This window comes from Schistocerca piceifrons, chromosome 1, assembly GCF_021461385.2.
Source record: "Schistocerca piceifrons isolate TAMUIC-IGC-003096 chromosome 1, iqSchPice1.1, whole genome shotgun sequence".
NCBI lineage: Eukaryota > Metazoa > Arthropoda > Insecta > Orthoptera > Acrididae > Schistocerca > Schistocerca piceifrons.
In genome coordinates, this window is record NC_060138.1 from 535,416,123 (window position 1) to 535,439,719 (window position 23,597).

A 23,597-nucleotide genomic window follows, 5' to 3' on the forward strand; every position below is an offset into this window, starting at 1 on the left:
AGGACTGGCTCTCCCAAGGCTGTCAATCCCAGCCTTGGGATTTTAGAGTACTGTTTGCAAAAATATGACCATCACATGCCCTTCCTGCTTCACCTATTGTGAAGGGAACAATGCTGAAGATGTGCTTGTAATTATAGAACTAAGAAATGCTCCTTGGTAGACATTTTTATCACATATTCCCCATCCACTGCACCAAAGCAGGGAAGTTCCATTGAATCCCAGAGTTCTTCATTATACCCCTCCATTCATCATCAGCATTGTAGTTCACTAGAATGATAGCAAAGCTCAAGTGCTGACAGTCTCATTCTCCGCCTTTTGGAATTATGGTAAAGTATATGAAAAAGACAAAAATCAGCAACAAATCGAGAAGACACTAATAAGTGAACCACAGTCAGCCACACCTAGCATAAGCAGAATCAGTGACAGTGTTTTCGCTCTTGCGGCACCATCTCACATTCACCAACAAAACTGGCTATGAAGAAAATACGTGTTGAAGACCCTTACCAGCATCTAAAAAATTCTGCTGATGCTGTAAGGTCAATCAGACATCAACCCGAGGAGGATCATGAAATTGCCAGTTTTTGCACGAGCATTATGAGGCAAATGCAGAAACTGTCAGAAGAGAATGACATTGAACTAATGAAGGAAATGAGTGCTAATTACCTATACATGAAAGTGTTTCTTGACTGAAAGACAAAAGGACGAACAGGCGCATTGGGGACAGTTTGTTGCTGCCAAGAAGATACTGGGTGGGGAAGAAGGGCTGTCACAGTCAGAAGCCATGACCTTGTGCTATGGCACTGCAGTGAACTTAAGTTAAATTGTACGGTGTGTCGTTACTGCAGATGTATTTTTTGATCTTTAATAATAATAATAATAATAATGATGATGATGATGACATAAATTAGTAAATGGAATTACACTTCACCTTCAAGAATTCTGTAAGTCCCATGTAGATGGCATCACAAACAGCTGGAACAAATTTGCCAAGTGTGAATTTTGGAACATGGTATGGATACTCTAGAGGTGAACATGAATCCCCACCCACTAATCAAGAAAGACAATGTGGTTTATAAAGTCCATTCTGGCAACAGTGCTTCACTAATTAAAGTATCTTTCTACCTTATTGGATTTAGAAGAAATGGTGACATTCTAAGATGATTAAAATAACTTTTATGCTTATACACTATAATTTCTTTCAGTGAAGTCACTGAGCAACAGAGCTGATGTCTTTTCTTTATTCAGTCATGAGCCCAAATGCATTTTTTAGTCTTTTTTTCTAATGCAGTGATTTCATGCAAATCAGCATTAACTCTGCAACAACTCTTATAGCTACCAACACTTTCATGTCTAACAAAACTGAAATGTATACTGGTGGCACCTTTCTGCAGACGTATACAGAAGCATTTGCGTGCAACTCATTTTGCGATACATTGGCACAACCCAGTGTCATCGTGTAAACTATTGTGAATTGTGTTTTATTCCTCTCACAACATACATTTGCAAGCCGTTTGGTTTGCGTACAGGAGACATGTCAAAAATTTATGATACAGTTACAATGATTTTTACATTAATAAATAAGAGCACTACAATAAATAATAATATAAGGATATTTCTTGGAATGTGCAACACATTGTATCCAGCTCAAATTTCCAGTTTGTCCTGCACAAATTCATCCACTTAGTAATAACACTTCAGTGTCAGTATCTCATATAGATTTCTTTTAAGTGAACCTAAATTCATCTTCATCAACTTGTTCCCTTTTAATTTCTTACAAATTTCCATTCCAATGTATTGAGGTCCCTGGGCATACAGTCTGAGGTGGTGGGCGGGGCGCATAAAATTTTCTTTGTTTCTAGCATCATGTGAATGGACAAAATGATTTACCTCAAATAATTCGTGTCTGGTGTACAGAAATATAATAATCTTATATATGTGTAAGGATGGCAGAGTTAATATTTTAAGTTTTCTAAATAATGGTCAACATGGTTCTTTGTGATTTACAGTGCACATATTTCGAATGATTTTTTTCTATATTTTTAGTATCTGCACTATGTTTGCCAAGTTACCCCAAAAAACAATACCATACCTAATGATGGATTCGAAGTAGCTTGTACATGGTGCTTTTCGTGTGTCCATGTCAGTTGCAGTTGATAATATTTCCATTGCAAATGCAAAGCTGCTCAGTTTGTTTGCCAGGTATTCAATGTGTGCCTGCCTGCTCAAATTTTTATCTACATTTGAACCTAAGAATTTGACCGAGTCAACTTATTTTATATCTTGGTTGGTGTATACAATCTTAATCTGCTCACATTTTGACTGTTTGGTTTTGAACTGTATCACTTGAGTCTTAGATTTAATCCATTTAACTGAAACCAAATTTGTAAGGTACTGAGGGTACTGATCACAGATTTGGAATTTTTTTCCAAATCGTGATCTTCAACTAAGACAGATGTATCATCTGCGAACAGAACTGATGGGGAGCTGATATTTACCGTATTTACTCGGATCTAAGCCGCACTCGAATCTAAGCCGCACCTGAAAAATGAGACTCGAAATCAAGGAAAAAAATTTTTCCCGAATCTAAGCCGCACCTGAAATTTGAGACTCGAAATTCAAGGGGAGAGAAAAGTTTTAGGTCGCACCTCCAAATCGAAACAAAGTTCGCCTAGTTGTAATATGAGACACAATTTAGGTCGAATGAATGACGATACAGCTGCAGTAGTTTGGTTCGAGTCGTAAGCTTAGCAGTTACGGTTTACCAGGTAGCCATTGCTACGCGTCACGCGCTCCGTCCGTATTTATACGGATATCCTTCCTTTTTCACGTGCTTCGTCTGGTTTGGATTGATTGCTTATTTTTCTTTGATCTGATAAGTGCCGTTCTCTTTGTTATAGGTGTTTACATCACTCTAAGCTGAAAATGCATTACTGTACTGTGTCATGCATTGTATGTCGCATTCTGATAGTGCGTGTTTACGGCCTGTCGCCGCTCGCGGTGTGGCTTGCTTTTGTGCGCGCCACCGCCGCTTACAAATAAAAAATAGAGAGGAGTCGTCTCATTAGCGAAACATTTGTTGTTACTTACACTACTTCTTTCTTTGATAATGATCAACAAGAACCAAATAATAGACTGCGTATGATAGATGTTCTGAACGAAATTTTAGCGAAAATGTTTCTCCATTTGAAAACCTTTGCAGGCGCCTCTTTAGTTCATTACATTCTGCACAGAAATTAGAGTCATCTTAGATTTAAAAATCTAGTCAGTTGCCGTGCTTCATTTCTGACTGTATCACTATCAGGCATAAGAATAATACGAATATAAACATGACATGATATGTATATTATGTATATTCTTCCGCGTTTGCTGTTGTCTCACTCTAGTTTCGTAGTTTATTAGGCTGACAGGATTTAAATGAGATAGTAGCAAACACGAAACAATACGTGGCAAAATGTTTATATTCGTATTAATCTTATGGCGAAGAGAATACTACATGTGATTCACAATTCATAAAAGCTCCCGTAGTTTATTAGGCAGACAGGATTTAAATGAGATAGTAGCAAACACGAAACAATACGTGGCAAAATGTTTATATTCGTATTAATCTTATGGCGAAGAGAATACTACATGTGATTCACAATTCATAAAAGCTCCTATTAGCAACCATCTCTTCTCACAGGTAGGAAAAAATTCAGAACGTAGAGTTGGCCATATTGACAAACATCCCAAACAGTCTTACCAGTCGGATTTTCGTAGTACATTGAAATACTGCTACATTCGAAGATCAACAATACAGAATTTGTATTTACTTCGTTGGATAATGTACCAAAACGCAGTGGTCGAAACTCTGGGCGGAGGAAAAAGGCTGGTCTTCCACTTTCTTTTAAATTTATTTACTGACGCAGAGATTTTGGTGCCAGTATTTATCTTTGTGCCTACACAGCATGCCTGCGTGGCGCTACATATATTCGACGGCAGAAGTTAGTTGTGGCGGCACCCACCAACATTTTTCAGAACTCCCGCTTGCTTTGCACTCGATTCTAAGCCGCAGGCGGTTTTTTGGATCACAAAAACCGGAAAAAAGTGCGGCTTAGATTCGAGTAAATACGGTAATGGTAAGTTATTAACATACAAGAGAAATAGGACTTGGCCTAATATGGAGCCTTGTGGAACACCCTGAGATTTTTTTTTTTTTTTTTCCAGTCAGAAAAATAATAAGCGCCGTTTGAGGAGATGCTAACTCTTTGCTTTCTGTTGGAGAAGTAGGATTTAAGCCATTGTAGGGCACTGCCGCTAATGTCATTCTTTTCAAGTTTGTAAACAAGCAATGTATGGTTTACATAATCAAACGCCTTTGTGAGGTCGCAGAAAACTCCTGCCACCGTATTTCTCTTGTCTAATGATGTACTTATTTTCTCAATGAAACTGTTTACTGCATCTATGGTGTTTTTCCCCTGCTGAAAACCAAATTGAATGTTTAGAATAACAGAATATATTACAATGAAGTTTTGGATTTGTGCAACAACAGATAGGACTGGGAGAATCGAGATAGGACAATAATTTCCCATGATCTCTCTTGATCTCTTCTTGAAGAGTGGTTTGACTTTAGCGTATTTCAGTACCTCTGGGAAACAGTCCTCTTCAAAACATTGATTTATTATTTGAGCTAGTGGGTTTGCAATTCTAAGGTGTACCACTTTAATAACTTTGGTGGGTATTCCACCCCAACCTGCAGATTTTTTTGTTTCTTAATGTTAGAATAGCATTTTCTACATCCTCCACAGAAACTTTTAAGAATTTTGTAAAGTTTTCAGACTTTTCACCTAGACCAAAGGGATTTACTTTGTTGTGATAATCTGTAACGTCTACATCAGACTTTGCTACATTTATAAAGAATTCATTAAAGTACTCAGGTATTTGAGTTGGATTTACAATAGTATTTCCTTCAATGTCAATTTCTGAAATTTCTTGGTTACAGACTTTAACACCTAACTCAGATTTAAAGACTGACCACACAGCCTTTGTCTTATTTTTATGATTTAAAATTAGCCTGTTATTTGTCAGTTGTTTTGCTGCCCTGAAAACTCTTTTAAATATGGTTCTATAGAGTCTAACATATTTAATGAAATCAATATCTTTATTACATTTTAGTTCCCTGTGCAGTTGCCTCTTCCTTACACTGGAAATTTTTATGCCCTGGGAAATCCACTTTATTTGTTATTTTATTGCTGCAGACTCTAGGTGGAAATGTTTCATTAAAGACACCAAGCAAACTATTCAGAAATTTCTCACAGTTTTCGTCACTTGAGTTACAATGATCAAAGACCATGTTTTCTCTTTTAGCTTCTCACTAAATGTTAGCAAGTTTTCTTTGCTAAAGTTCCTGCTCATATGGGTTCTCATACGTGAAATGTTCGTGTCTGTGGCAGCTCAATGAATAACGCACAATGATCTGAAATACCTAGATCTAGACAAAATTTATACACATCTTCATACACATAATTAGTTAGAACATTGTCAATACATGTTGCTGATTCCCATTGTCTCTGGTAGATTCAAAGAAATTCAATTTGAAACCATGTGATATCAATATTAAAATCAGCAGCTATTACTTTTTTTTTTCTCTAGAAAGGTCTTCTAGTATAATTTGAAGCTTCGATAGGAATAGTTCTGTTGTTGACGTCCCTGGAATTCTGTACATTGAGATTATTATAACATTTGCTAGTGAGTCCACTATTTCTACGCAACAGCTCTCAAACACACATTCTTCATTTAAATAATTAAAACAGTTTCTGGTCTCATAATTTATATCACTATGTAGAAGTATATATGAGCCTCCATGTGACTTGTTTCTTCTTGCAAAAGCTACTTGCTAATCTGAAGTTCCCTATTTTATTTAGAATTTTAATTGTGTCATCAGTAAACCAGTGCTCATTTAGTCAAGCAACACTAATATTTGTACATTCTGATAGAATGATTTCCAATTCATCTATTTTGGAACTTTTGTTGATTGAAGCATCAGTGTTTAAACCATTTATATTCCAGTGGATAACATACCTACTTTGACTATTAGTTATGGGCTTTAGTACGTTTCTTGCCAGATAATGGTTTGATTTTGTCTTTCTTATTGCTACGCAAGTTTTTTTCACCCTCATCACTACTTATCAGTTTCCCTTATTTTTTATGACCTGGCAAGTATCTACGAACATCTTACTGAATATTTTTGAGCCCAACCTATTCAGATGTAGACCATCATGGCAAGACACTTTGCATTTAGAACTTTGTTGGGATCAGTGAAAATGACTCCTAGTTTATTGCACTGTTCTTCAATATTGCCATTTATTCTCTACACACAGCTGTCACTCACCAATCTCTAGGCTGTGAATGCCTCAAATATTTTCTTTTATAAACTCTCATCAAGGTCCTTTTAGGATCCAGAAGGTCCAATTCTATTAAGGAAAGAACTTTTGGATTAAAATTGCTGCTGGTTGTTAATGGGTTTGATTCACACAGGCATACAAGTATATACGAAAAGTAAATGTTATCTATGGATCTCACGAAGATCATAAACTGATTGGAATGAGTCACTCGTATCTCCTTTACTGTGTCTCTGCTCTATTCATACATTTCATTACAATTGTGAGGGCAAGTTAATTATATGATGCTGCCACATAGTTAGTAGTGGTGCTCTGCCACATACGAGGTATAATCATTAGGTTCTACTATCACCTTGAAATAATAAAGTTACACAATTATTTTTTTGTCTGTTTGCAAGTACATGTCTGCAGTAATGGTACACATTGAAATTCCTGCACCACAGTACCACAACATGCAGCTAGAAAAGCCAAAAGAAAATGATGCAGCCCACTGATGAAGTTGAGTGTTATTTGGTAGTTCATTTTCTGCAATTAAAGGGGAATAATGCTGCAGTGATTTAACTTAAGGTGAAAGAAGTATCAGTATGAGAAGACACAGTTGTTAGATGATACAGACACTTCCTATATAGTGAAAGGTCTGAATGATGAAGAATGAAGTGACAGAACATACCTCTGTGAAGAGCCACGTATCACAGGAAAAGTGGAGGTTCTCGTGCCCTAAAAAAAGTGTATCATAATCGAGGCAATAGTTGAAAAAGTGAAAATCAGTTTTAAGAAATTTGTAAGACATTTCAAACATGAACAAAGTCACTGGCCACTGTTCATATCCACTCAAAAAGGCTGCTGAATTAAAGCAACAGTGGAGAAATTGCAGCTGTGTCAGACCAGTCCAGATGACTTCTTTAGCCAACAGATCACCACATATGAACAATGGAACCAAGAGTAAGAAGCATAACAGGCAAACAGTGGAAATGTGAATTAACCACTGACAAAAAAATGTGAAGATTCAACTGGTTCAAATGGCTCTGAGCACTATGGGACTTAACATCTGAGGTCATCAGTCCCCTAGAACTTAGAACTACTTAAACCTAACTAACCTAAGGACATCACACACATCCATGCCTGAGGCAGGATTCAACCTGCGACCATAGCGGTCACACGGTTCCAGACTCAAGCGCCTAGAATATGATATTGGCACAATTGCAAATGATGCTGCGCTGCCAATGTGCAGGTGCCAGCAGAACAAAACATACCGGTCATCAAGGAAAGAGACCATCCCAATGCTGTCGCTGTGCCACTGTGGAACCTGAGACTGCATGCCTTTCAGTCCTGTTACATTATGTTTCAATTGCACCTGCTGTTTGATGTGAGTCCCTTCTTGCCTGTTGCACAATGTAGCGGTCATCTGCTGCTGTACTTGACAGTTGTTGACCACCTTCTCTCCTTCGGGTAGCAGTGCCTGTGGTTTGGAGTGCTCCCCACGTACACGAAACAATGCTGTGAGCAATACAAAACTCCTGGGATACACTTGTCACAGTTCGTCCTCCTTTCAGTTTCCCGATAATTCTTTCCCATGTGACATTATCCAAATATTGTTTCCGGGCCATGTTGTAATGAAGACCACCACCACAGTGTACTGTAACTGCTTGCTGGTTAGTACACACAGTCTTTTCCTATTGCTTCAACTGCCCTGTGTAGTGTGGCCAGCCCCCATTTGGTGCTACGGTCATGCTGACTTCATGGCATGTGATGTCCAGCTTTTTGTACACAACTAGGAGACTGAGAGGGCAATATGCTCTTGCACTTTCATTTATTTCCTCTGAATTATCAATATGTTATTTATCTATCTTAAGTTTTGAACAGCAGTGTTTCTTTGATAACCCCACTGGGATCAGGGTACTGGAAGAAAAGTTGGTGATTCTTGAGATTGTTACTGGCATTACTGTGAGATTCCTTAGGAAATAAGTGTAGTAGCAGTAGGCTATTGAGTAGACCATCTAGACATGGCTTGCCTCTTTCCATTTCCTTTTTTCTGATGGGAAAATATCATAAAATTTCGAAAGTTTGAGATTGAAACATATTTTTAAAATTTGTGGAATTTCATTGAAAATTGAAAATGTGTGTTGCGTAACTGATTTTCACAAAAGGGCACAAGAATGTGAGGAAGTATGTATGAGCCTCCATGCGACTTGTTTCTTCTTGCAAAAGCTACTTGCTAATCTGAAGTTCCCTATTTTATTTAGAATTTTAATTGTCATCAGTAAACCAGTGCTCATTTAAACAAGCAACACTAATATTTGTACATTCTGATAGAATGATTTCCAATTCATCTATTTTGGAGCTTTTGTTGATTGAAGCATCAGTGTTTAAACCATTTATATTCCAGTGGATAACATACCTACTTTGACTATTAGTTATGGCTTTAGTACGTTTCTTGCCAGATAATGGTTTGATTTTGTCTTTCTTAATGCTACGCAAGTTTTTTTCACCCCCATCTCTACTTATCAGTTTCCCTTATTTTTTATGACCTGGCAAGTATCTACGAACATCTTACTGAATATTTTTGAGCCCAACCTATTCAGATGTAGACCATCATGGCAAGACACTTTGCATTTAGAACTTTGTTGGGATCAATGAAAATGACTCCTAGTTTATTGCACTGTTCTTCAATATTGACATTTATTCTCTACACACAGCTGTCACTCACCAATCTCTAGGCTGTGAATGCCTCAAATATTTTCTTTTATAAACTCTCATCAAGGTGCGTGTTACAAAAATCAAACTCAATTCTATTACAGTATATACATGATGCACAATTTTTTACAAAATGTTTATTTTTGCAGGAATGTTAAAAGAAGGAAGGTTGGGGTTCCCCCCCCCCCCCCCCCACATGAAAAATCCTATGACAGCACTCCACTCACATTTGGCTAGTCTGAAACTATGACAGTGCACACATCTACCTCATCAGAAATAAGTTTCATATTTAATTTTTTAGTATGTTCATGTTTTATAAACAGCATATGCTATATTTTGTACCTTTCCAAGTGCACATGAGGCTCTGAGGTGGGGGAGGCCATTTATGTTAGTTTCACGTTGAATGATAAAATGCGAGGGTTGTTCTATAAGTAACGCCCTACTTCCCCCCCCCCCCCCCCCCTCTTCTCAGAACATATTTATTGTAAAGAATCAGAATTTGGTGACAGTATACATCAACATGTCTTGTCCATGTCCTATTTTTCTACATAGTCTCCATCATGTTCTATGGCCATACGCCAACATTGTGGAATAACATGTATTCCCTGCTGGTAAAAGCTCTTGTCTTGCAGGTGTAGCCATGTTTCACTGCATGACTGACTCTTCAGAGCATAGCCAATTGTTGAGTTGTGATGCACCAGTCGGCATGAATAATGACAGCCCCACGATTCAGCATGTATGGAGCAGTGGCTGCGACAGGGCATCGCGAGTGTGGCTGATCCTGGAGCTCTGTTTCTGCATTTCCTGAGGCTTTAACTTACTTTATCCATTGCCCAACTGTACTCCTATCAACTGCACACAAATGTTTACAGATGTTCATCATCGTTTCCTTTACTGCACACAAGAATTCAATTAACAGTACATTGCTTGCAACATGAGTCGTGCGTAGACACCATTTTGACACTGTAGTATGGCTCTGCCATCTGCCAGAATGGTTTGAAACTTCACCAGTGCACAGAATAAGCATCAAATGTGAAACACCAACAAGGACATTTGTCTATCTACATTAATGGCTTTTTAAAAAAATATGGGGCATTACTCATTGAACGACCCTTATAGTTTTGAAATATTCATGGCAAATGGCTGTATCGATGGTTGTCACAATTGCAGTCGACCATGGCCTTGTTGAAGATATTGCAGTCACGTGACCTCTTTGACATGTTATCTTCTTAGGAGTGGGGAGTAATGGGCAGGCAGTGAACAGAGGTGGACATTCCGACTGGAGCAACAGAACTGTGTTTACAAGCCATTTAGACAGAAATGGTGCCAAAGGCAGGCTGATAGCTCTCAGGGAATGGCACATGGTTTCTGCACAGTGTTTAGCTGCACTGTGGTAATGGCTTTCTGGTTAATATTTGCTGGTGTTGCAGTGGTATTTGAGGGTATCCTGAGTGGGAGCAGTTCTTTCCAGATATGTACTATGGCGTACAGCTGAGCGTTCTTGATCATGTATGTCTACAAGGAAGTAAGAGCCACATTTGACAAGCAGTGTTGTGCTGGGGGAGTGGCGAGTGGGTGCTTTCATGTGATGCTTGTCATGTCACATTTGAATCGGATGATGTGATGTTGGGACCCGGGTTTGAAGGCTGTTTATGTTATGTTGTGGTCACGTCTCACTGACATTTACTGTGTGCGCCCCAATTAAAAACATAATGTGAACTGTAATTATTTCTGCTTGTTTCAAGACACATGGATTATGGAGGTTCATCTGAGTTGTTTTTAACACACTACCATCCGGCGGCATCACAGTGGTGTCGTGCACGAAATAGTGGTCAATGGCCGGCGACACCACTGTGGTGTCGTGAGCTAGTATCGCGCAGTGGCCAGCAACAGCACTTTAGTATCTTTTGCATTCTGTTGGTGTTTTGTTTAGGTAACAACAAGTTACACACATCAACAAGTTTTTTGTTTTACAAGTACTTGTGGCCTTTCCTCATGGCAGATGAAAGAGACGATACGATTACTTACGATGAACATGCAGACGTCTTGGCTGGCGTTCCAGATGACTTGGTCGATTGGGAAGAAGACAATGGATATCGAAAAAATGGAAGTGAAGCAGAATCGTCAGAAGGTAGTGAAATATGACCAAGAAGAATTTGGCGAATACTACAGTTGCCAACTGATTCAGATGAATCAGACAAGAAAGTCAGTGCATAGTGGTCAGACTTTGATATACCGAGGAACAATAATAAATTTGAAGGATCACCGGGTCCAAACATATTTCCCAAACATACACAGAGCATCGAGGATATTGTCAAATTTTATATTGGGATGATCTATTTGAATATATTAGCAATGAAACCAACAAGTACTACTGTCAATAGAAGAAAACTAGATAGGAAAAAATGCCAAATTTTTCAACGTTACAGAACCTAAACTTAGAAAATAGTTTGGGTTTTCTACCCTTATGTGAACTGTAAAAAAAGCAATGATCGATGATTATTTGTCAATGAATCCCTTGATAGACACACCAATATTTTGCAAAACGATGTCCGGCAACTGATTCAAACAAATAATATCATTTTTATATTTTTCTGACAATAACAATAAACCGAATAATGCCGACCGGCTTTTCAAAGTGCAATTTGTAATTGATCATTTTTCCAAAAAGTTTAAATAAACAAATATTTTAAACACACAAGTTTTGTATTTATGTATGTATGTACATATATCTTCGAAATTTCAGGAAAGTAAGGGAACAGGGTTGAGAATTTATGACAACTAGTGCTGCCAGCGCCAAGCGAATCAATTTGCACGAGACGTGCGGACGGCAAAGTATTAAGAATATTGTAGTGCTCTTGTTCAATGTTAATGATTTTGAATCTATCTGGGGCACCAACTAAAATTGTGATCTATGATTTTTACTGTCATAACTAATACAAAGCCTGTCAAGTAAATCTAAGGCATATGTTATGGCTGATATTTCACAATATATTTTTTGAGGCTAGATTAGATGTGTTTTGCATGTCTCACTAGACATTATTACAATTTAAGGGAACTATTGCACCTCACCTTAAAAGATTGATGATATCACTTTTCTGTATGACATTTAAAAAGTTTGTCGTATCGCAAGCGCTGCTGTCAGTATGATGTACCAGTAGCTTGTGTCCAAAGTATGCATGTTTCAAGAAATGGACTGCATTATGTTCAAAAGCATACTGTGAAGCTGGTTTATGTTGTAATGAAACTGGATGTCAATAGCCCCATTAGCCATTAAAAAATGTTCAGCGTATGTAGAATGTATGATGTGAGGGGCAGTGTGATTTCAACAGATCAAATTGCCTATCAGCCAGCCGGTCATTTTTTGTAAACGTTGTTATTGTTCTACGAATGATTTTGGATTTTATTAACAGAACCAAACAGGCTTACCTAACATTTTTGCAGTTTTTGGGGAATTGTTTTAATGTTGTTGAAACATTTTGGAAGTTTTGAGTTTTGACTCTTAGAAAAACTGACCAGGATCTGTGAATTGTACTGTTACACTGATCTTTAGAACTTCTTGGCTTGATATTTTGTAACAATTTTCAGTTTTGAAGAATATATAGATGTGTGTTAATTTTCAAGTGTATTTGTTTTTTTGGAAAGAATAATCTATCTTACATGTATATTACATAAAATGGATGCTATGAGTGAATATCAGATACCTTCAGTTGCACTACTGTCCTATCACCCCAATCAGCCACAGCAGTTTGGGTAGATTGCTTAAATTAACTAATGGCATATGGCTTTACATTTATTTGCTACTAGTCAATATCCATTACATATTACATGTTATGACATTTTTTCGAATTCACAGTGAATTGTTATGTCTGTCTATTTGGCAAGGCAGGCTGTGGATTTTATTTGTGATTTTTCCTTTTTTTTATGATGTGGCAACAATTTCATTCTGCTATAAAATTTCACAGAATCGAAAAATATCCTTGAACCTCAAGCTTCAAAAATTTGGTGATCCAGGATGCGAGTTTGGTTTATGGAGACATTCTATTATAGGGTGTGGGAAAGGGGTAAGCATCTGTCCCCACTAGGTCACCTTGTACACTAAAATAGAAAAGTGGATCTATCTCTTTAACCTTTATTTTCAAAGTATTTTAACTATTTTTCTGTAATTAACTGATGCGGATAACTTTGAAAACATAGATGTTTTGTGCAATAAATAAAAGCAATTTTAAAAACCTATTCCCTTTATTCAGTTTTGTGTTTTACAGGAACATATTTACTAATTTGTGCTGCTTTTATTTTAACAAAGCCTTCATTATTGATAAGGACTGATTCCTGTATCCTGCACCAAAGTGGTTCCTGTAAAAAAAAGTAAAAAAGAATTAGCTTTTTCATGGTTTTGATATTCTGGTCACCAATAAAAAGTATCAATGTATTAACAGCTAGTTTCCTCTGATTTACAAAAATGTGGTCAGTGCACTGACACATCTTTGCTAATGTAAAGAAAAAGAATAAGCTGCCAGTTCTATTAAACAAAAAAATTATGTACCTATTTTATTTAAAGTGCAAGACATTTCAGTTCCAAGTGCCAGATAAAGGTAGCCTACCAGAAAGCTGATTGGAGGGATATGTATAGTGTGACAAGATGTAAATTCCAAATTTAAAAGTACGGCACTAATAAGATACCCAAAAAGCCTTGATTATAAAAGGAATATAAAGGAAACTGTTTGAAATGTCATGACAACCACAGAATTAAGACTTAACTTAGCATAATCAATAATAAAATTATAACATCAAAAATAATCAATTATTGACAATATAACGTAAATGGATGGATAAAAAATCTACTCATCAAGCGGCAGCAGGAGAATGCCCACACAAAAAGAGCCAGTGTCTCCTTCTTCTGGCAGAAGAGATGAAGGGAATAGAAGAGTGGCGAAAAAAGGACTGGAGAGGTTTAGGGAAAGGGGTACAGATCAGGAAAGCTGCCCAGAATCCTCGGTCAGGGTATAATTACCGGACAGAATAAGACGGAAAGATTGATTGTTGGGGACTGCACTGGATGAGATTTGAAATCCTAAGAGCTTAAAGATTAAAGACAGGGGAATATATAAGACAGAAATTACTACTAAAACATTGCGCACGAATTAATAAGTGTGAAAAGCTAACTGTACTTGTATGTAACAGAGGTGGGAGGGGGTACGGAAAAAAATAGACAAGTCAGAAAATTAAAGAGATAGAAAACTAAAATGAAGTGAAGAAAGGTGGTATTACCATGAAAAAATGCTGAGGCAGAAGGAATTAACGTAAATTAAGGCCAGATGGGTGGTGAGGAACAAACCATGTTGCAGCATTAGTTCCCACCTCCAGAGTTCTGAGAAATGGGTGAATCCAGATGGCATGCATGGTGAAACAGTCACCGAGGTCACAACTGTCATGTAGTAGAGCATGCTCTGCAACAGGATATTGTGTGTTGTCGGAATACACACTCTGCCTATGCCCATTCATTCTGACTACTAACTGAGTGGTAGTCATGCCGATGTAAAAGGCCGAACAGTGTTTACATAACAGCTGGTATATGATGTGTCATTTCACGGGTGCCTCTTCCTTTCATAGTAAATGTTTTGCCAGTTACAGGGCTGGAGTAGGTGGCAGCAGGAGGGTGCACAGGGTACATCTTGCAGCAGAGACAGTCACTGGAGTAGGAGCCATATGGTACGGAGAGGGGTGTAGAAGGAGCATAGGACACTGAGGAGACTGGGAGGGCGACAACAGGCCATACTAGGTGTGGCAGACAAAAACTCAGACAGATTGCAAGTCATGGCCTTTTCAGAGTAGCTAATTATTCTGGTCTTGAATGAAAAACTTCAGATCACGCCACTTGTCACCAAGTATTATCCTGGTCTCGAATGTAATCAGCTGCTTCGACAAGGCCATGACTTCCTAAAATCATGTCCTGAAATGAGATCCATTCTGTCTGAGATTTTGCCCACCACACCTGCAATAGCTTTGCATCACCCTCCCAATCTCCATAATATCCTTGTCAGACTCTATGCCCCTTCTGCACCCATCTCCCTATCCTAATGACTGTCCCCACAGCAAGACTTGCCCTAGCACCCTTCTACCCATATTCCAGCCCTGTAACTGGTAAAACATATACTATGAAAGGGAGAGGCACCCGTGAAACAACATGTCATATACCAGCTGTTATGTAAACACTGTCGGCCTTTTACATCAGCATGACTAAAACTCAGTTACTAGTCAGGATGAATTTTCTGACTTGTCTATCTTTTTCCGTACCCCCTCCCACCTCTGTTACATACAAGTACAGTTAGCTTTTCACACTTATTAATCCGTGCACAATGTTTTAGTAGTAATTTCTGTCTTATATATTCCCCTGTCTTCCACCTTTAAGCTCCTGGGATTTCAAATCTCATCCAGTGCAGTCCCCAACAATCAATATTTCCTGTTTTTTCTGTCTGGTAAGTGTCCCCTGACCCAGGATTCTGGGTGACTTCTCTGAACTGTACCCCTTTCCCTAAACCTCTCCAGCCCTTTTTCTTCACCCTACTTCTATCCCCTTCTACTCTTTTGTCAGAAGAAGGAGCCACTGCCTCCAAAAGCTTGTAAAAGTTAACCTTTTCGTGTGTGCGTTTTCCTGCTCCCACTTGGTGAGTAGATTTTTTATCTATCCATTTACATTATATTGTCAATAATAAAATTAAATCTTTATGGCCAATAGTTAAAAGACAAACCAGGAAATCCGTTGTGAAATGAGAGGACTTTGTTAGCAAAGAAAACATTACTATATTTTTACAATAACAAATGAGTGTAATCAGGTAGCCTACACACTTAACGATCGACAATATGGAAAGGATAGATTGCTACTCACCTCATAGAGGAGGCGTTGAGTTTCTGACAGGCAAATGAAAATGAATGCTAGGCAAATACCTATATCGGATTAAGTCCTCCATGAGATGTAGAAAACACATTCACACACAACTGACACATTGGTCACTGTTATTTCTAGCACAGTTGGGCTTCAGCACTGGGAGATAACAGTGTTGAATATATTTAGCATTCCTTTTCATTGTGACAGTCTGTGACTCAATGTCTCCTTTCCACAATGAATAGTTATTATTCTTTCCATATAGTTGTTATTCCATCCTGGATTTTCCATTGTTTGACACTTAATAATCATTTTCTAACAGTAGCTCTTAGAAAACAACAAATGTCATGGTGTTGGAGATTGTGCTGGTAACTGGTTTTCATACAATGTAAATAAAATGATGCAGAGTGTTGCATTAAGAAACTCAGGGAGACACACAATCTTCACAATAAGGAATAAGGATTTCAAATGCACCACATGAATCATCACCAAGGAAAAAAGTGTTCGCTGTAAAGAAGCCCATAATGATGGTAACATGTGGTGTCCACTCTAAAATGTCTTGTAGACCACTCTCTTAACAACTGGGAATACTGAAAACAGTATCATTGCACAATCACTACTGTTTTAAGTTTGTCTGACACAATCAAGTGTAGTTTGAAAATAAATAAAAATTAAAAAAAAAAAAAAAACAGTAACATTCTCATATATAGTAATAGAAGATGAAATGTGGCACAGAGATGAATGATGTACTAAACTATAAAAATTTTTTATGTTGAAAATTTTGTAGATAATAGATTAACTTCAAACTCAAAGTGAAATCACATTTGGTTGACAACATGTAGCTAACTATAAATAATTTTATGCATATGGGAAGGGAGGGCGGTGAGACAGTAGGGTAGGTGAAATGTAATTTAAAAATTCATGCAAATGGTCAGCATATTGCCATATTTTTCACTGACAAAGTGGATTATAACTCTAAAATCTGATTCGGTCCATATTGTAGTTAGAGATTGCAATTACGATACATGGGACATGCACAGACAAGTAGGGTTGGGGGTGAAATCTAATTTAAGAAATCATATAAATGGTCAGCATGTTGCCATATTTTTCACTGAGAATGTGATATATAGTTGCAAAACCTAATTCGATCCACATCATAGCAAGAGGTTGCAAATACAGTACAAGGAATAGGCAAATAACTAGATGAAATACACCCACCAGCAAAAATGACAATTGGAGCTCAGACAGACTTCCATTGCCACAGTACAGCATCTTTACTGCATGGAAATACGTAGAAGTGCCCCCCCCCCCCCTCCCCGATAAAGCCATATAATAATAACAAAAGGATATTTTACAAGCTGCCAGTTAAATTGTAAGTCTTTAGAATGAACAGCAAAGGATATCCATAGCATTCTGATCATATAGCCTATCTTAGCCTTCAACTTCATGCTTCCACTAATTTTACTTTAAATAGTAATTACTTCAATTTTGCAGAGCAAATGTGCAATTGGATCACACAACATGAATGAAGGTTGACTCAATACATTTCTGAGAGTCATTTAGACAGAGCCCAGTGGCGTTATCCATATACAGTCATAGCAACTTTATTTCGGTCCACGAGGAGGATGAATTGTTACATTTATACAAAACATTTTCCTAGAGTTAAATTTGTTATTTCTTCCTCCTAGTTACCTCCACTTACATGAGTGTTATCTGTATATTCTGAAACATGGTAAACCTAATCCATGTCTGCTTTTAAAGACAACTGCCACTGTTTGTAGAGTTAACTCTTCCTGCCATAGTCATATACCCATACAAATAAATCAACTTTTACACTGATTAATTTCATAAACAGACTTATCAATTTCACCACGGCTCTTGCTCCACGCAACTACCTAACCACAGTGGCCATACAAAAATATTATGTGCTATTTTAATCAGAAAGAATAAATGAAACCAACCACAATTATCAGGAGAGCTTTCCAAAGCTGTCCTGGCCCCTTAAGCTTCTTATACAATGAATGAGTGACTGGAAGATTAGATTAGAGGTAGTATTCCTGCCATGTAAACTGGCCAATAGCCTCTCAATCTTAGAAGAGTCCACATTTCTATTCATCAATTTACAGGCCAGATATACTGTACCTCTGGTATAGGCTTTACATTTCAATAAGTTAGATTATTTGTACCACATCCAAAGGAGCTCTCTGACACATCCCTTTCTGCAAAACAATCTTGTCAAGCCATAACCTGCTATACCAGCCATTTTCATTTCAGGATGTAAATAAAAAGGAAAATTGCAGGTGTACACTCCTTCACCTGCAGATGTATGAAGATGGATCACAGGTACATTTAAAGGTAAGAAAAATCAAACTAGCTTTATGGCTTTCAATCTTATTCTAACTCTAGTAAACACACACAACACAGAAATAAAGAACACATACATTAAATATCCCTCCAGCTGCTGTAAAAAGCAGGGACTGCAAATACCCTCTTTTTCCATTTTCATGTATCTTATTACTTATCTTTCAACCAACTTCCAACATCACTTCTTAAAATTAGCTCTGCACTTTAACATTGAGATGAGAGTGGAAAGTTTGTGGATGATTTACAAGTTCCAAGTTCATACATGAACAGTATCAACATCCACTGAATTAGGAAGTATCTTAGAGAGCTGTCAAATGAAATTCTGGGAATTCATACTTTTCTGATCTTACTTTCAATAAATTTTGATATCCCAATGTGGAGTTTTAGAAGTAATCTGACTTTTTAAATTTATTTTCAAGATCTGAAACTTGATTTCTACTGGCAATTTGCTTCTGTAGTTTCTCCTTTTTTTTTTTTTTTTTTTTTTCCTTTGTTCGATGTTTCACAGTGAAAGAAATTATTAGTTTTGATCAAATACTGTATCTAATATGCTCAATATCTGCAGAGACAGGTGCAATCAGATTTTCTTGATCAGAACCCATGATGGAAAAGCTGAAAATACATTTTGGTATTGCTAAAATATCTTCTTATTTCTCAAGATATTTCTACCATTGGATAAAACTACTTGGTGACATATAGTTATCACTCTCTTCTTGTGAGTTCCAAGGAAATCTGTCTTCCACCACATATTCAAGCATTTTCACACCAGATTGCTTTTAAAAAAATTCTGGTGCACATATTTTGCTTTCTGGACACTCAGTGGTGACTTCTGACAAATTCTGAATAACATACACATACCTCAAAGCTGTGGTGAGGTTTCAATATTCTTTCAGTGTTCAACCCTAAATGTTTTCTTTCAATTATTTTTATTCTTACACACAAAATACATGATTTTTTAATTTTATATTAAACATGGAATTCTCTCTATAATAATTGTTAAAAATACAAGTTAATATAACATGCATGCAATAAACTCTTTAAAGCAGCAAAAAGTACAGCATTTTAGATCAAACAATGTTTCTGAAACCTACTGACAATATAAATGTAAATGACGAGTTACTATTCCTCACACATCAACAAAAGTGATTCACATGAAGGCAAAGGTCAAAGGTGAGCTTTCTGTGTGTTCCTTTATTGGTCTATTGCATGTGGAGATCTGTGAGGGTGGTATCTTAGATTGCTGTATTAACTGATTTACATAATAATGAAAAGGGGAGTAGTCAATATATTGCAATACCCATCCTAATAGAGAACACCCACCTGGTCAGCGCATCCTTAAAGGTGCAAGATAACCAAAGACCTGAGCAACCTGCACACAAAAGGTTCCCGATCATATTTAGTACATGTTGGATACTCCCAGTGCTTTCCAGAGCATCTTCGCCTTCAATTAACCCTTAAATCCTGAATCAGTACATTCTTTTGAACATCATGGTGTTATTCTCGGCATGGTTCTACTTGACGTGATGCTATTGCCTTCCTCATACCTGCAGAGTGATTTACACAGTCAGTTATAAAAGGGCTTACGGTTTAACATGAACTCCATAACATAGCACAAATTGGCATTTTCCACGTACTTAAATCAGTGCCTGAAGTGAACGGAGAAATAAATGACAGATCCTATAATAGATGAAAAGTGGTTTTAAAGAATAGTGGACATAGCTTCCAAATGAGTTGCCTCCTGACTTTACTAACACTAAGTAGTTTTTAAGAGGGTTGTGCAGATGATTGTTTGAAGGTTATATTTCTTATCAGATCTTGGCTGCAATATATCTGTTACATTGTAGGTAGGTTTCAGAAACATTATTTAAAAATGCTGTTCTTTTCTGGAGTTTTTATGAGTTTATTGTATGTTACGTTCACCTTGTTTAAAAAATGTACCTAACATTATATTAACTCTTTTTGACTATTTATATATTCCAGTTCCTACCAGTTTAAAAAATTATGATGAACAGTTTATTTTGGATTCCCTATTTAAGAGAGTTAATTACACGAACAACTTTCTAGTTCATATCATTAGCACTGCAAACACACACACACACACACACACACACACACACACACACTACAATGCACTGATTTGTGACAACCACTAGTAATTGTAAATATGTGTCTTCTATGATTATGTTTACATTGTACAGAGCATTGATTTTAGGCATGTGGCTGCAGTTTTCACAATGTATTGTAACAGATATCAAACACATACCAGTGATTCAGATAATTAAACAGTTGGTACAGTTTATTCCTTGTCTCAAACCCAGGTGCTTTAGGGATTACATCAAAGTACGCATCATAAAAAGCTTGGCTGAATCCTCCAAACATTCGAGCAATGCCTAGTTCAAACTCGTGATGTCCATAAAATGACGCTGGATCAAATATAACTGGAAAAAATCCACAAGTGAATTTTAATTGCAATGAATTTCTAATAATTGAAGACTACCTATTACATTTTATTTTGTACCTGGACCAGTTGCAGTTTCTGCTATATTGCCACCCCATAGATCACCATGCAGTAAGGCTGGCTGAATATCCAAACCTTCAAAAAACTTCGGGATCTTCAGCTGGAGCTCTGACCACAACTCTCGTACTTCAGGATCTCCACACTGCAGATGACAGAAATGTGTGTGGCTGCATAGACTATATATAAATATTGTGACATTTGAAACCAAATCACTGTAAAAGTCACTGTTATACCTTATCTAAGTGCGAAATATGCAAGCAACTGTAGGGAAAAAAATCTTTTGGAGAATTATGAGCAAGAACAAAGACTAAACTTTAACAAGTTTTGGTTTGGAATAGTTTCTTCTCAAAGATTCCCAGTATGTTAGCAACATAAATTTAGGTTGGGGTTGTTTGGGTGAGGAGACCAGACAGCAAGGTCATCGGTCTCATCGGATTAGGGAAGGAAGTCAGCTGTGCCCTTTCAAAGGAACCATCCCAGCATTTACCTGGAGTGATTTACGGAAATCACAGAAAACCTAAATCAGGATGGCCGGACGCGGGACATAAATTTAGGATCTGCACTCAATCTCTATCCTCTTCATCAACAGTAACAATCACAGATTGCTGACAGTGTTCCACATGCCTCTTTAAGTGTGAATAACTCTGTAAAAATTAACAACTAAGTGAGGTGGCGCAGTGGTTATCACATTGTACTCGCATCCAGGAGAATGACTGTTCAAACCCGCATCCAACCATCCCGATTTAGGTTTTCTGTGATTTCCCTAAATTGCTTCAGACAAACGCCAGGATGGTTTCTTTCAAAGTGCACAGCCGATTTCCTTCCCCATCCTTCCCTAACCCCATGGGACCAATGACCTTGATGTTTGGTACCCTCCCCCCAAATCAACCAACCCAAGTTAACAGCAGCAGTGTTGCCTGTGATCCATGCCAGGATGGACTGAGTGCAGGTAATGAAAATTTCAAAATAGGAGAATTGGAGAGAGGAAAATTGGAGAGAGTACTCTTAGCCCAAGTACAGAGAGATAGATCATGACATCCATCTGGTAGAGAATATGGGAATTTAATGGGAAGTTATAAGTTATATTTCACCGCTGGCCATTAAAACTGCAACATCATGAAGACAGAATACAACAAATGACAAATTGGCATGAAATGTGCAGGAAACTTGGATATGCAAATGGTCCGAAATTCACCACAACCACAGAGAGTAGGTAGAGTAACACCATCTTCATTCTGCGCTTAAGAAAACGTTTAAGCAGCAGGTTACTCATTCAAAAATTGCATTTGAATGTTGGTTGTTTGTGAGAAGATTGTGTTATGCCTCACATACGAAAGAGTAATGTCCACCAGCATTAGACTGCGAAAGGACCATGGCCTATGAACACTGCAGTTTATCATTCCACAATATTGCTGCTTATATCAGTTAGGATCTCACTAATGTCATACAAAAATAGAATTGATGTGATCAAGAAGCCCATACTCAACTCCATGAAGAATCTCAGGAGCACCATGAGACTACTGACCAAAAGCACAGACATGTTGTTCACTAGGCGCTGCACCATTGTACAGCAATGTCACATACTTTCCATCAGGAACTGGGCTTGTTTGCAGCTAGATAAGTAGTACCATGGACAGTCAGAATGATGACCATTGCGCAGGTTCCCTTGACACAGCAGAAGAGAAAGTTGTGCCAATGACAACACTGGACACAGGAGTGCCACCACCTTGTTTCTCTGACAAGTTGTGGTTCTGCTTACAACTTCATGCTAGATGTATCCATGCAGGGAGGCTCTGAGGGGAATAAACACGGCAAGATTGCATTTGTCATTGTCATACAGGCCCAGCACCTGATGTGATCATACAGGATGCCACTGAGTGCAGAACATGATCACCTCTGGCTCACGTAGCTGTTAATTTGTTTCTGAAATATTGAGGTCAGTAGCTGTGCAGCATTTTTGGGGTCTTGAGATGTTGCCTTTCAACAAGGTGATGCAAGACTGAATGTTGCCCATGCCATCTTGATTTGCCTCAGTACAGAGGATGTCCAACTGTTGCATGTTCTCAAGATCTCTCATCCATTGAAAACATCTGGTCATGGGATGTGGATACGACTGGTAAGCAACCACCGACAGCAACTGTTAATATTTTACTTATTCATCCTAGAATGTTATATATACACAAGGAAATTTTCATTATTTGCAATTCTTCCTGGTGCTGAAATTTTGCAGTATAATATATTCTCTTTGTCATTTAGCAATTTGCAGAGTATGAATATAAAAAGCAAAGCAGTCCTCACTCCAAGGTTGGTTCGAGCACCACCATGCTACACTAGGTGTCGTCCTATTGATTTCTTCCAACCTTTGAAATAAGTGATCCAGCCAGTTATGCTGGACAATCGCAAAACCTCAAAGAGATACTGGAAATTACTGAATGAAGCATAGAAATTTGCACTGGTTGTGGTGTGCTGCAGATATGAAATCTAGTAAATTTATACAAAGTAGAAACACAATTACAGGTGGTCGCATGAGGTGGGGAATATCCTCTGGCTTCCCAAGCATTTGCCCGAAGTGATTCAGGAAAACTGTCCATAACCGAAGACAGGATGGCTGGGTAAGTTTTTGAGCCCTGTTCCTCCCTTTTTGATCATTTATAGAAATATCGATTATTTTAGACTATGTGCCACTATAGAAATAAAATTGTTGCTATGCTTCAGAGATTACCCTCTTACTGAAACTCTATAAAACCAGTTCAACTTT

The 23,597-nt window shown here is 37.7% G+C and overlaps 1 protein-coding gene across 3 annotated transcripts in view; it reads right to left on the reverse strand.

Moving 5' to 3' along the window:
* Nucleotides 1-13,294: 13,294 nt before the first annotated feature.
* LOC124799048 (ketosamine-3-kinase-like) overlaps nucleotides 13,295-23,597 on the reverse strand; it is a 49,455-nt gene continuing 39,152 nt past the window's right edge. For all 3 annotated transcript variants that reach the window (XM_047262603.1, XM_047262596.1, XM_047262589.1), the window contains 3 exons: nucleotides 20,840-20,981; nucleotides 20,585-20,759; nucleotides 13,295-13,427 (listed from right to left, as the gene is read on the reverse strand). In XM_047262603.1, the coding sequence (XP_047118559.1) occupies nucleotides 13,364-13,427; nucleotides 20,585-20,759; nucleotides 20,840-20,981 (381 nt within the window). In that variant the 3' untranslated portion in view covers nucleotides 13,295-13,363. The remainder of the gene's footprint in view (nucleotides 13,428-20,584; nucleotides 20,760-20,839; nucleotides 20,982-23,597) is intronic.